The sequence below is a fragment of the Neovison vison genome, chromosome 13 (assembly GCF_020171115.1).
Source record: "Neovison vison isolate M4711 chromosome 13, ASM_NN_V1, whole genome shotgun sequence".
Classification (NCBI taxonomy): Eukaryota; Metazoa; Chordata; class Mammalia; order Carnivora; family Mustelidae; genus Neogale; species Neogale vison.
Genome location: NC_058103.1, coordinates 79,097,811 through 79,110,845, shown reverse-complemented (window position 1 = coordinate 79,110,845; position 13,035 = coordinate 79,097,811). Strand labels below are relative to the sequence as shown.

Here is a 13,035-nt window from a genome sequence, read left to right as displayed (position 1 = left end):
TGACTGAATCACGACAGTTCATAAATAAATGAACCCCATCAAGTTATGCAATGAGTGAATTTTTTTTTTTTTTTAAAGATTGTATTTATAGATTGATGAGAGAGAAGAGAGAACAAGCAGGGAGAGCAGCAGGGAAAGGGAGAGGCAGGGTCACTGCTGAGCAAGGAACCCCAGTGCAGGACTCTGTCCTAGGATCCTGGGTTCTGGATCATGACACTTAACTGACTGAGCCACCCAGGCATCCTGCAATGACTGAATTTTAAAGATTTTAATAACTATAAAACCTGGGGGGGGGGATGAGATGCTCCTTGGTCTATGGCAAGTTTTTTTCTTATCCATTTTAGAAGAAATGAAATGTAGCTATAAAATATATCTGAATGTTACATCAAAAGCCTTCTGAAAGCAAATACATATGTGAAAAGTTAAAATATTACTGGGGCACATTGGATGGCTCAATCAGTTAAGGCTTAACTCTTTGTCGGAACACAGATCTTGATCTCAGAGTCATGAGCTCAAGCCCTGCACTGGGCTCCACACTGGGCATCGAACACACTTTTTTAAAAACTTGTTCTAAGAAAGGTCTCAAAGCAATGTTCCAGTTGTTAACTGGGTTTTGGAGATGTCAAATTTGGGAATGGAAATGGGGTATGTGAAGAGGGGAGGGGGAGATTTTCTTGATCTCACATATATTTCTAATATTCACTATTTTTTTTAAAAAAGGTTTGTCTTGATCCATCATTCTTTAAAAAGTAAAAAGAGAAAAATATTCTAACCCAATGAAAAGTTAACTTCTTCTCAAAATTTATTTGATATTAATATTAGTAACCAAGACCTTGATTTATTGGTCACCTGCTCATGTTGGGTAATTGAAAAGTCATTCTGAGAATTAGCCATATCATAGATGACCCAAAGATATAAAGAATAAGAAACACAAAAGAATCATCAAAAACTAAACAGAACACATCAAAATATTACTATACCACATGTGTGCCTTAAGTGAAAGGTAGCCAAGTGATTTGAGAAAGACACAAAATTCACTAAAAAAAAAATACATGAGGTCTTTTAAAAGTGGTCCAACCTGCTTGTCTATAATTACACATCACTCCTTTATGGAAAAAGACTACCCCCACATTCTACACAGAGAAAAATAACAAAATAAATCTCTTATACTTGCATCGAGTAAAGAGTCCTGTACAGAAAGAATATTTTTTTCTAAACTTTCCATGAGGTTCAAGTATATGGCCTTATAATTAAGGGGAACCTTAAGAGAGACATCTGAACAGTACATTTTTTTTCCTCTCACCTAGAAAAGGCTGTATGATAACTAAGCAGTTCTTGTGGCTTTCTTTATGACACTTCAAAATTTACAAAATTGGCATCCAGAGAGGAAAATTAATTTAAGCATAAGCAATAAGTTCATCAAAATGTTTCTGGAACCACAGGTGAACTTATCAACTGGCAAAATCATTCCTATAGTATTTAGTTTCTTATAAAATATTTTACATATATGCCAGCACTTTGAAAGCATTTCATTCACCTTCAAAAAATTTCTCCATGAAGCTCTTTGGCATAGCTGGGCCATATTCCTTGGTTCCCATAACTCTCAGGACCAAGAGAAGCTAAATGAGGTGCATCCGCCTCATAAAGCCATTCAGGAACAAAATCCTCCCCCAAGCCCTCCATTCCCAGGACCAAAGTGTGCCCTTGTCATATACACTGTCAAACATATTTTGCTTTCGGTCATTGAAACTTGTGCCACAAAACACAGAATTATCAGATCAACTTGGCATTACCACGTATAGAATTTTATAAACCATAAATTTTCCTTGTTAAAGTTCACCTGGCTACCAAAGAGATTCATGGGCAAAGAGAATAATCTTTATAAATGACACTTAATTCCACTCACTAATTTCAAATTCATCAGACTGCTTTTTGGTCACAAATGCAATCTTTTCAGTGGGAAGTTCTTATGTGTCAACTGAGTTTAATTATTAAACAGATACCTTGCCTAGGGAAGAAAAGATCATTTGCCATTGCTAACACTTCTATGGAATGGTTTAGAATGCATTTCAGTAAACTCCTCTACCTTTACTAGACAGGTTTCTTCCCTAAAAAGAAAAAAACTGAGGGCATTTTACTCAAAAAACTTCAACAGCAAAATACTTTGCAATAACTCATGAAGAACATCCAAAACACCTACGTTTAGGGGCAATGTAAAACAGAGAACATGTAAACATTTTGTTAGGATTTTCTACTTAAATTAACAAAACACACTGTCTCCGAGACTATTATCTTCAATACTCATGAAAACCAGAATTCTCGGATTACAAACCATACATCTCCCAGGAGAAAAGCAGCAGCAAATTGAGTAACCAACGTTCATATGGCTTTTGAACAGGTTACCTCATAAGTATACTGAAAAGATTGATATTTTACAATATAAATTCTTAAATAATGCTTTCATGGATACAGTCAAGAGAATCTTCCTTTTAACCTAAGAGCCGAGTTAAAAACCTCCTTGCAAAGGCTCAGTATGGGAACGCTAAAGGGCCAAGTAACTGGGCAGCCAGAGCTTTAGTTTATGAATTATATTGCATGCAGAATTTTTTTTAAAAAACCATTCCATTAGTTAAACTAAATTTTAGGTTAGTGGGGAAGGCTGTATCTAGACTGCCCCATACCTGAAGAAGAAATATGGCAGCATTTGTTAGACAAGTACTGGCTGCCCCACAAATGACACAGAACTTTAGGCCTGGGAGGAATACCGGAGCTCCTCCCAGGCAAATCTGGCCTTGTAAAAGGGAGCAAACCAAGGCCCAGAGAAGGTGAGGGGCAAGCCCAACGAAGAGTTACAGCCCCAGAGCCGGCAGCAGAACCTGAATCTCACCATTCTCACTCCAATTTTCTTCTACAAGAATTTCATTTGTCACTAGAAGACACTTATTTGTACCTGTTTGTGTACAACTGAGCTACAGTCTGCCAGAGTAATGTTTGTGTTCCTATCGTGACAGTCTCTGAAAAACTGTATGTTTTGAGAAACATTCAAAAGGCACAATCCAGATCAAGTATAAGAAATTGCTAAAGAAAGACATCAACCATGTGAATTACTAAACCATCTGTTTCTTTTTCTCTGGTGATGACAAGAAAATGCCACTAAATAAGTCAAATATCATAAAATGTAAACAAATACTAGCTTCATAACTCCCTCTAGTGGGGACAAAATGTCAAAAATCTTTCTATAATTACATCAAACAAGGCAATTAAAAAGTAGAAGAAAGGCTATGCAATGGGAAACCCTACCTCTTAAAAATACAGGATTTGAAGCTCAAATGAGCTCTATTATTCTATTAGAGAAGCACTGATATAAAAACCAAATGGACTCCTATCAGCATGACCAGGTGTGAGCTTCTCTCTGCCATCTGCTACTTAAACCACATACGTTTCTACTCAAGATCATTTTCCTGGCTTCAAATCGATCATTACTCAAATATTACCTTGACAGCAGAGATTACTGGCACTTCTACTAGTACCATACCTAGAAGCGAGCAATAAGCATAGAGCTGTTTCTGGGGAGACAGCAGAAAATTATGTGTATACTCCAGCAAACTGGAAGGTCCCAAATGAAAGATCTTAAGCTGTGGGTTCACCAATAACTTTGGACCTTCACTCCTATCACAATAACAACAACAACTTTATGTCCGTAATATCCCACGGTGATCACAAAGCATGTTGACTTAAGTGAAAAGTATTTTTGAAAAATCACATTGTTACATTATGAATGAGTTAATAAAAGAACTTTTTAATTCCTCTTCTCTGGGCCAGTTTTCCAAGGAAAAGTTTGCCTAGAATACTTTGGATGAGGTCTGCTTGGTAGCAAAGATAACTACAGCCATAATTCTCAAATGGTACCATAAAAAAGTAGTGTGCTCCAGTATGTCAGGAGAAATAGAAGTGAGATGAACACTAATTGATGTGAACGCGTAAATCCATGATCCTCACTCATCTGCACCCTAATCTGCCCTGTTTACTCTGTAGAAAATGGAGTTTTGGGTGAAACACTAGGTGAGGCTGGGGGTTGTACACTTTTCTGCTACGCCTTGGCCAACAGTGCCCAAACTTTACCATAACATCATTTAGAACTGAGGGACTTTACAAAGGACTGTAGTGCCAGACTCTTCTGCAAAAATCTTGGAGATTTTTTCAAAATATGGGTCTAATCATGTGGTTTGAGATTCCTCTGATCTAAACGTCCTCTGAATATTGAATTGCTTTACTAAATGAGAGGACTATTTCCTCTTCCAAAGATTAAATGCACTTTCTTCCCTCACTCTTCAATGCAAACAATGGAGGGAACAGAAATGGAAAAGGCAAGATCATAATTATAGAGCTGCTGCTGGGATGGCAAGGAAGTCAGAATTTGACGGTGACTTATTCACTGACTTAGGGGCAAGTGTGGACAAAATTCAAACTGACCCCCAAAGCACCAAAATTAAACTTAGCAACTGGCCATTCATACCAGAAAGTCAAAATCAGGATTACTCTAACATTTCTAGAGAGAGGATCTCACAAATCCTTAGCAGGGTAGACCGAGAGTCAGATACGTCCTGCTTGGCCCTAGAGTACATCCTTAGGGATACAGACATTCCTCCTACATGAGGAAACTGAATACCAAGTGAGTCACTAAGTAGAGAAAGCAATATGCCTTAGGCCACTACTAACACTTCTAACCCAGTTGTCAATCCCAAAGCTACCAACAAGGGAGCAGGAAGACCACTCTTCTTTAACCACTCAAGGCTGTAAAATGTTCTGCTCTGGCAAGGTTAGACAGCCTGAGGAGGTTGAAATGGCCTCTGGATATGCAAACAAACTTGGGTTTGATTAACCAATTTATCATTTTAACATGCAGTGACAAAATATACGTAAATCTAATTTTATGAATAATCCTTAATTTTGTTGGTGAAATCTGAAACCCTCTAGCCTCTGATCTCACTTCTTCCCTTGAAGCAACTAAAGAAGAAAAAAGGCAAAAACACATTTTATTAACACAATACTTAATCATGTCAGAGTCAAGTTGGCTGTACATTCTTTTCTTCCATTCTGCTAGAAACACTCATTCTTAGGTATTTCACTTTTTTTTTTTTTTTAAAGATTTATTTATCAGAGAGAGAGAGGGAGAACGAGCGAGCACAGGCAGACAGAGTGGCAGGCAGAGGCAGAGGGAGAAGCAGGCTCCCTGCCAAGAAAGGAGCCCGATGTGGGACTCGATCCCAGGACGACGCTGGGATCATGACCTGAGCCGAAGGCAGCCGCTTAACCAACTGAGCCACCCAGGCGTCCCACGTTTCACTTCTTAAGAGCTCCTTTTCCGGGGCGCCTGGGTGGCTCAGTGGGTTAAAGCCTCTGCCTTCGGCTCAGGTCATGATCCCAGGGTCCTGGGATCGAGCCCCGCATCGGGCTCTCTGCTCCTCAGGGAGCCTGCTTCCTCCCCTTTCTCTCTGCCTGCCTCTCTGCCTGCTTGTGATCTCTGTCTGTCAAATAAATAAACAAAATCTTTAAAAAAAAAAGAGAGAGCTCCTTTTCCTCTGGAAATTCCCTATCCCAGCTTATAACCTACCAAGAAGTGACCCCTATGGCTATTTTCTATATACCTAGAATTAACTGCCTCTTTTAAAGTTACTAATGTCACCCTTAAAACTTTCACCACAAAATACACCTCTAATTAGTTCCTGTAATACCCTAATGATCTCTCTAATATCTTTTCCAATGAAAAATCACCTGTCAGATTATTTTTTCTTTTTCTTTAAAGTCTATTATAATAATTACTTAAACTGATCCCCTCAGGAATCCCGGTAGCTAAATTCCAGTGAACTATCCAAAGCCATTGGGGTCATCAAGACCTCATGCTGTGAGTTCACAAAGTAACAGAAAATCCTCACCTCCATCCTTGCCACAACAATTGCTGTGAAGGACCCAGTCAAAATCCGGAAACCCTGCTCAGGGTCATAAATGCCAATGAGCAACTGGCAGAGGACTGACAAGAGCGAAGCTGTTAAGTTCACGTGAACAAGGCCATGTCAGTGTGAGAGGACCGTGGCCAGCTGGGAAGGGACAGCCACTGCTCAGATCCAGCCTGCCTGCTGCCATGTGCGCATGTGGTCAGGGCATAGGATGTTTCAAGGCAAGCCAGAAACTCTGGCTTGTTACAAGAAATTTTCCAATCTTTAAATATAGATTGAACTTTAAAAACACTACACAACTAAACAAGACAAAATGTCTATGGACAAAAATCCACCAAGCTGCCAGTTTCTAGCTCTACCCGAACTCTACTCCCAGCTACATGGGCAACTGACCCTATGCCCTGCTTCCTGTTGATACAGATAGTTCACAGTAACGATTAAAAAGGTTTTATAGCTGAGAAAATGGATCATATCAGCATAATCTCAGTATAAAAGAAGCCCATCGTCACATCACAGGCAATCAGGAAATCTGACTCAAGGGGCACCTGCGTGGCTTAATTGTTAAAGCTCTGCCTTGGGCACAGGTCATGATCCCAGGGTCCTGGGATCAAGCCCCGCATTGGGCTCCCTGCTCAGTGGGAAACCTGCTTCTCCCTCTCCCACTTCCTCTGCCTGTGTTCTCTCTCTTGCTGTCTCTTTCTCTGTGTCAAATAAATAAAATCTTAAAAAAAAAAAAAAAAAAAAGAAATCTGACTCAAACTAAAAATGATCCTAATAAATTGACTTTCATCAACTGCTGCTACTACTATTGGCCCCATTTACTGAACATGACTCGGTGCCAGGAATTCCGCTAAACTCATTTATGTATCTAAAATATAATCTCCTCTTATTCTTTTTCTCCTTGTCTTTCACCACACAGCAGAGAGTAAGATCTTTAAAAACATGATCAGACATCACTTTCCTGCTTAAAATCCTCCACTGAATTCCCATTGCTCCTGGAATAAATTCCAAACATCTTCCCATTACATACACTGATTTGACCCTAGCTCACCTCTTCACGCTGTCTCCATACTCACCGCTTGGTTACACAGTCCCCACACCATGGCCTTCTGGCTGGTCTGCAGATATACAGGGTCTATTTCCACTTGTGTGCTTTACACTCATTGCATGTTTTGGGAATATTCTTCCTTAGGCCTCTGCATGGCTGTTCCTTCTCATGAGTCAAGTCTCAACTTAGGCATTTCCTCCTCCAAAAGGCCTTCTCTCCCCAGTCGCTTTAATTTCACTCTTTTGTTTCCCTAGCACTTATCAGTGCTGAATTATCAGTCACTTGAATTAATTTATTCATCTGTTTACTTGCTTATTGCTTGCCTCCACAAGGACATAAGCTACCTAAAGCCAAGAACCTTGCTGGACTTGTTAAGGCAAAGTTCTAAACGACGAGAAACTAGGTCTCTGCCTCCAAAACCAACCACTACCTCCTAAATGAAAAGATCTTAAAGAATCAAACCATTTACTATGTGTTAGTCTTTTCTCAAAAAAGGAAGCATTCCACTCAACCACCTTTTAAAAATTCAAATACTGGGAGCGCCTGGGTGGCTCAGCGGGTTAAGCCGCTGCCTTCGGCTCAGGTCATGATCTAAGGGTTCTGGGATCGAGCCCTGCATCGGGCTCTCTGCTCAGCAGGGAGCCTGCTTCCTCCTCTCTCTCTGCCTGCCTCTCTGCCTGCTTGTCAGCTCTCTCTGTCAAATAAATAAAATCTTTTAAAAAAAAAAAAGTTCAAATACTGATCAGGTTTTAGGGGATGACAAAAAAATTATAAATTCCTTCAAAAGGACACAAGAAGATAGCATTTTGATTAGGAAATAAAACCTTAAGATTGGGTTTAGAGTTTTTCTCTGGGTAACCTACCTCTTTCTCCCTTTCATAGTCTTCTTTGTCATACTCTTCATCTTCATTTTGTGTCTGCAGTGCCACGCTGCCAAAATCTAATGACATGGTGTTCCTGTGGAAAGAGAAAGACACTTGGTTTCTAAATATCCCATAAAATCTCTCCAAATGACACATAGATGCCACAAACACACACACACAAAAAGACAGTAGCAGCCAGGGAAAAGATACATGTAACTCATGCATAACAAATGGTTAATATTTCAAATATAAAGACTACACTGACAAATTAATTGTGATTCACAGAAAATAGCTGTATGACAGTAACTCAAAGAAAAGGAAAATGCAGGGTACCTGGGGGTCTCAGTTGGTTAAATGTCTGCCTTGGGTCCTCTGGGCTCTCTGCTCAGCAGGGAGCCTCCTTCTACTCCCCCACCCCCTACTCATCTTGGTAGCCCTCTTTGAAATAAATAAATAAAATCTTAAAGAAAAAGGAAAAATGCAAAAAGCTAATAAATCTGTGACTAGACCTTTCTCATGGTCTGGAACATATAACTTAAAACAGCAAGAGTTTTGTTCACACACATAAAAATAAAATAATTTATTTTATTAAAAATTTTAAGAATATGTTCAAAGTTATTAAATTTGTTTATTAGATATAGCAAAGGTGGTAACCTCCACAATTTGGTTCATCCTTTCGGTATCACAAATCCAAACGTCATGTTTTACAAAAAGAGACCCACTAAATGCCGAGTTAATGATTGCCACCTGAAAACCTTGACGATCTGCTCAACTCTGTGTAGCACATGACAAAAATGTCAGTGTTAAATGTCCTGCTCTTTCGCTTGATAAAATCAGGCTCAAGGAAAAAAGACTCAGGAAAAACAGAAGTGAAGAGTGTGAAGCTGTACCATGTAGAGTTCCAATTCCAAAAGCAACAGCAGAATTTCTCTGCAGAGCGGTTACTGCTGTGGTAGAAGCAGCAGCAGCAGCAGCAGCAGCAGGAGGTGGGTTTTCAAGTACTTACAGTCAAAAGCCTGCTGATGATTTGAATATATTTAGGAATCGATGCTACATGGTGACTAGCCAGAATTTCAAAGGTCCAAAGAATCCCAACAAAAAAGTAGGCAGGTTCATCAATTAGCCGGCCTAATACTGCCTTCCCTTCACTCCACTCCTCTGCATGCCAGCAAAATGCACTTTGATGTGAGCCTGAGCCACAACTCATTCCCTGCACTTTTCGGGCTCTAAAATGCCATTAAATTGGAAGTGAATTAAGAAGCACAGGCCCAGGCATCCAAATACATTTTACCATAAAGAACTTAGCTCCCTCGTGTTAACAGCTGAGAACTATGACGACAGACTTTCATGTAAGCCGACAGCTCTACAAGCAACAGATACTCCACTGCATCAGATCTAATATGCCTTTGATTTTATGACTCCATTCCATTTGTACCACTAAGAAAAAGATGTGGCCAATTAAATTATGACACATCATTAATTTTAAACTGCAGCCTGACTTTGTAGATATTAAAATCCAAAAAGAAAATGAGCACTTTAGAATAGATGAAATATGGTGTTAGACTAACACAAATTTTAATGCTGAAAATCCCCAAACATCAAGTTTTTGTTTGTTTTTCAAGGACGGAATTACACTTCTTGTCCAAACTGTACTTTGCAGTGGACCTTCCTTAAGAAGAGCTCTGGTCCCTACACCCAGCGCATCCCTTTCAACTCATCAGCTCAAACCCCTTGCGTCAACTTAAACTCTTCCAGCTTCTGTTTCTTAGACCAGACTTGCTCCTTTCTATTCTTGTGCCAGAGCTGAAAGGAGGAAGGGAAATGTGCACTTTTTCACTAAGAGGGAAAATACACAAGTTTAGGAAATCTAAACCTTGTCTCCATCCAACAGCTACGAGAACCTTCTTGTACACCTGCATTAGTTACAGACCTGAATGTAAAGAGCCTATAAAAAGCTGAAATGGTAAGGGGAAAACACTCACACAAGCCCATGTCTCTAGGTTTTTTTTTTTTTTTTTTATTACTGCAAGTGAACACCAAGTCTATAGAATTCAACAGATAATGAAAATACTAGCCAATTTAAATCCTGGCTCCTTAAAGGAGGAGTTAAAGACTTTAAGGACATCCCTGAATTCTCTAGGCAGAAATCATCTTTCCTGCTTCACCCGAAGTTTACAGTATTTACAGTAATTCTCTACCTCTTTACAGTATTTTACAGTATTCACAGTATTCTCTACCTCTTCCTGCATTTTATAGTTAAAGCCAGAATACGGATTTGGGTTCATTTCTCCTGTATTAGGTAAAAGAAAGGAAAGGGTTTTTTTTTCAGTTGTTCACTAACATGCCATCAATTCCTGTTGAATATTGGAAAAGAACATCAAGATTTACAAAAGCCTTTTGCTAAATACAGCTATTTTATTTTTTTAAAAAATTTTATTTATTTATTTGACAGAGAGAGAGATCACAAGTAGGTAGAGAAGCTGGCAGAGAGAGAGGAAGGGAAGCAGGTTCCCCGCTGAGCAGAGAGCCCGATGTGGGGCTCGATCTCAGGACTCGGGATCATGACCTGAGGTGAAGGCAGAGGCTTAACCCACTGAGCCACCCAGGCGTCCCAATACAGCTATTTTAAATAAAGAGCTACTTTTTCTCTCAGAAAATAGTGAATTTTGCAAGGTATTTTCATTTTTAAATGAAGAGAATGTAAAAGACCAAAACGTATTGCTTTTGAATGGCTTTTTTAATCCAATGTCATTGAAGAAATCTGCAAATATCTGAAAAGATTAAGTCTCTCGAGACTGGGGAAGAAAAGTTACAGATAAGTTTTCCTTCTCAAAAGTGCAAACTACTGGAGACCTAAGAAACTACTTTGGCATAAAGAGAAATCTGATAACCTTATTGTGGATAAATAGATAATTAGTATTTTAATGAAATTTTAAAATAAAAGCTAATGCTTTTCCTCAACTTATTAACCACTACTATTTACCACTTTTATCAGAGACTTTACCATAATATTCAGAATAAAAGAGACTATTTCATAAGAAAAACTAAATAGTAAGACCATAAACCCAGAAGCCATGAAAGAAAAACTTGAAAGAAACTTAATCACAAAAAATAAAATTTTCATATGGCAAAAGACATCAATGACAAGTCAAATATTATGTATGAAAAAACACACTTAACAAAGTCAAAAGATAAAATAATGCCTAAGAAAATGTTTGCAAAACACATGACTAAATCCCAATATACAGCTTTCAAAAAGAAATGAGAAAGACAACCTAATTAAAAATGGGCAACTGACAATTCATTTTTAGAAAGTGTCTAATATTCAATTAACTTAAAAGTAAGCTCACGAAGAATTCAGTGTGTCATTTAAACACTGAAATGATTTTCAACCACTAAATTAAAAAAAAAGTTAACAACACCTAGTGGTGGCTATTTTGTAGGAAAGAGATATCCTCATGAATTCCCGGTGAAACATATGAATTGCTGTGAAATGTATGAATTGCAAAAACCATCCTGAAAACTACCATATGAGTATACTGAAAAAGAACAGTTGTCCTAGTAAAAGTACTTTTGAATAAATTTGGTGATACTATACTAATAAGAGAAATAATGACATATTTCTGTATTTACTGAATGATCCTTAAACAATCAAGACACAGAATAAGTGTGCTGTATACTTAAAAAAAAATAGTTAATACTTTCTCCCCAGATAACTTTTTCTGAACCTATTAATAAGACTATGTTCGGTTTTTTTTTTTTTTTGGTTGTTTTTATTTTTGTTTGTTTTTAACACTCAGATCAGAAGGGCTCAGTCTCAGTACTCATTTTGTAGTTACTCTTTGTTTTCTTTGCCCTCCTTGCAATTAGAGGAATAACCAATGAGTGTTTAGTTGGACAAAATATCAGAAACCAAAAGCACTGCTTTTGTCTCATCCAAAAACCTATAAGCTCTCTGAAAGCAGAGTTAAAATGCATGTCCTCCACATTTTGCACAAGGCAGGCACACAATAAGAATCTGTTGAATGAATATGATACATTCATGCCACCCTCTAGGATTCATTATTTCAATAAAATTTTCCTCTTCATCTAATGTGTGCCAGTTTATATCCTAGATGTATCTAAGACATGGTATCAGCCATGGGGAGTTTACCACCTCTTAGAGAAACAATGATATAAATCAAGAGTTACCGTGATACATTGTAATCTGCAATAGAGGAGAGTATAAAGCACAAATTAACTTTGACTGAAAAGAAAGGGCAGCTGAGGGAAATTTCACAGAAAAAGACTTTCAGTTAGAAAAAACTCAATACCTCTGGAAGTCGTTAAGAATAAGGGCACTCATTCAGACAACATGGGCTCAATTCTAGCTCTTTTATCAGCTGTGCATGTTTGAGGACGCTGCTTCCATTTTTTCATTAAATAAATGCGGGTAAAAATAGTACATGCTTCAAAGATTGGTTATGAAGATTCACAAGATAATGAATATAAAGTGTTTAGCACCATGTACCAATCACTACATGGTTTTGTTACTGTAACACTCTTACCTATGAACAGGAGTCTGCAGCTACAGAAGAGGTAAATAGCATTCAGTGTATCTAAGAAAGGTGAACACTCTGCCTGTGGGAAACCTAACTTAAACTAATACCTCTTCTGGGATGCAAACACTACCTCCTTCAAGATGCCCTCCCCATCCTGTTGCCCTAGGGAGGAGGGGAGGATTCTGCATTTTCAGACTATATTTCTTATACTTTTCTTACGGCTTCCATTTCAACCTCTCACTTCGTTGTATGCATTTACATATCTAGGGAGTGCATATAAATTGCCATGCATTGTGAAGGATTTGGTCAAATTCAGCTTAAATCAGACTCAAGTTCATGACTATAAGATAAAAAAAGGTTAACTGCCAGGAAGGGGGTTGGTCTATAAACGCGCTAGGAAATTCTACTCACTTGCTTACATGCTAGCTTCCCTTCTACAAGGAAAATAACCAGAACGCACTAGCCTGTTTTAGACGTGCAATATCAGTGTAAGAGGCCTGGTTATTTACTCAACAATTATTCACCATGCACTGTTCAAGATTACAAAGTTCAGCAGGACTTGGTAGAGAAGAGACTAGACGTTTCAACAAATGATGACAATCTGTCATCAGTGCTGACAGCAGCTT

The 13,035-nt window shown here is 38.4% G+C and overlaps 1 protein-coding gene across 3 annotated transcripts in view; it reads right to left on the bottom strand.

The window, feature by feature from the left end:
- CEP152 (centrosomal protein 152) overlaps positions 1 to 13,035 on the bottom strand; it is a 94,690-nt gene that overhangs the window by 80,969 nt on the left and 686 nt on the right. For all 3 annotated transcript variants that reach the window (XM_044229858.1, XM_044229860.1, XM_044229859.1), the window contains exon 2: positions 7,869 to 7,962. In XM_044229858.1, coding sequence (XP_044085793.1) covers positions 7,869 to 7,955 — 87 coding nt within the window. In that variant the 5' untranslated portion in view covers positions 7,956 to 7,962. The remainder of the gene's footprint in view (positions 1 to 7,868; positions 7,963 to 13,035) is intronic.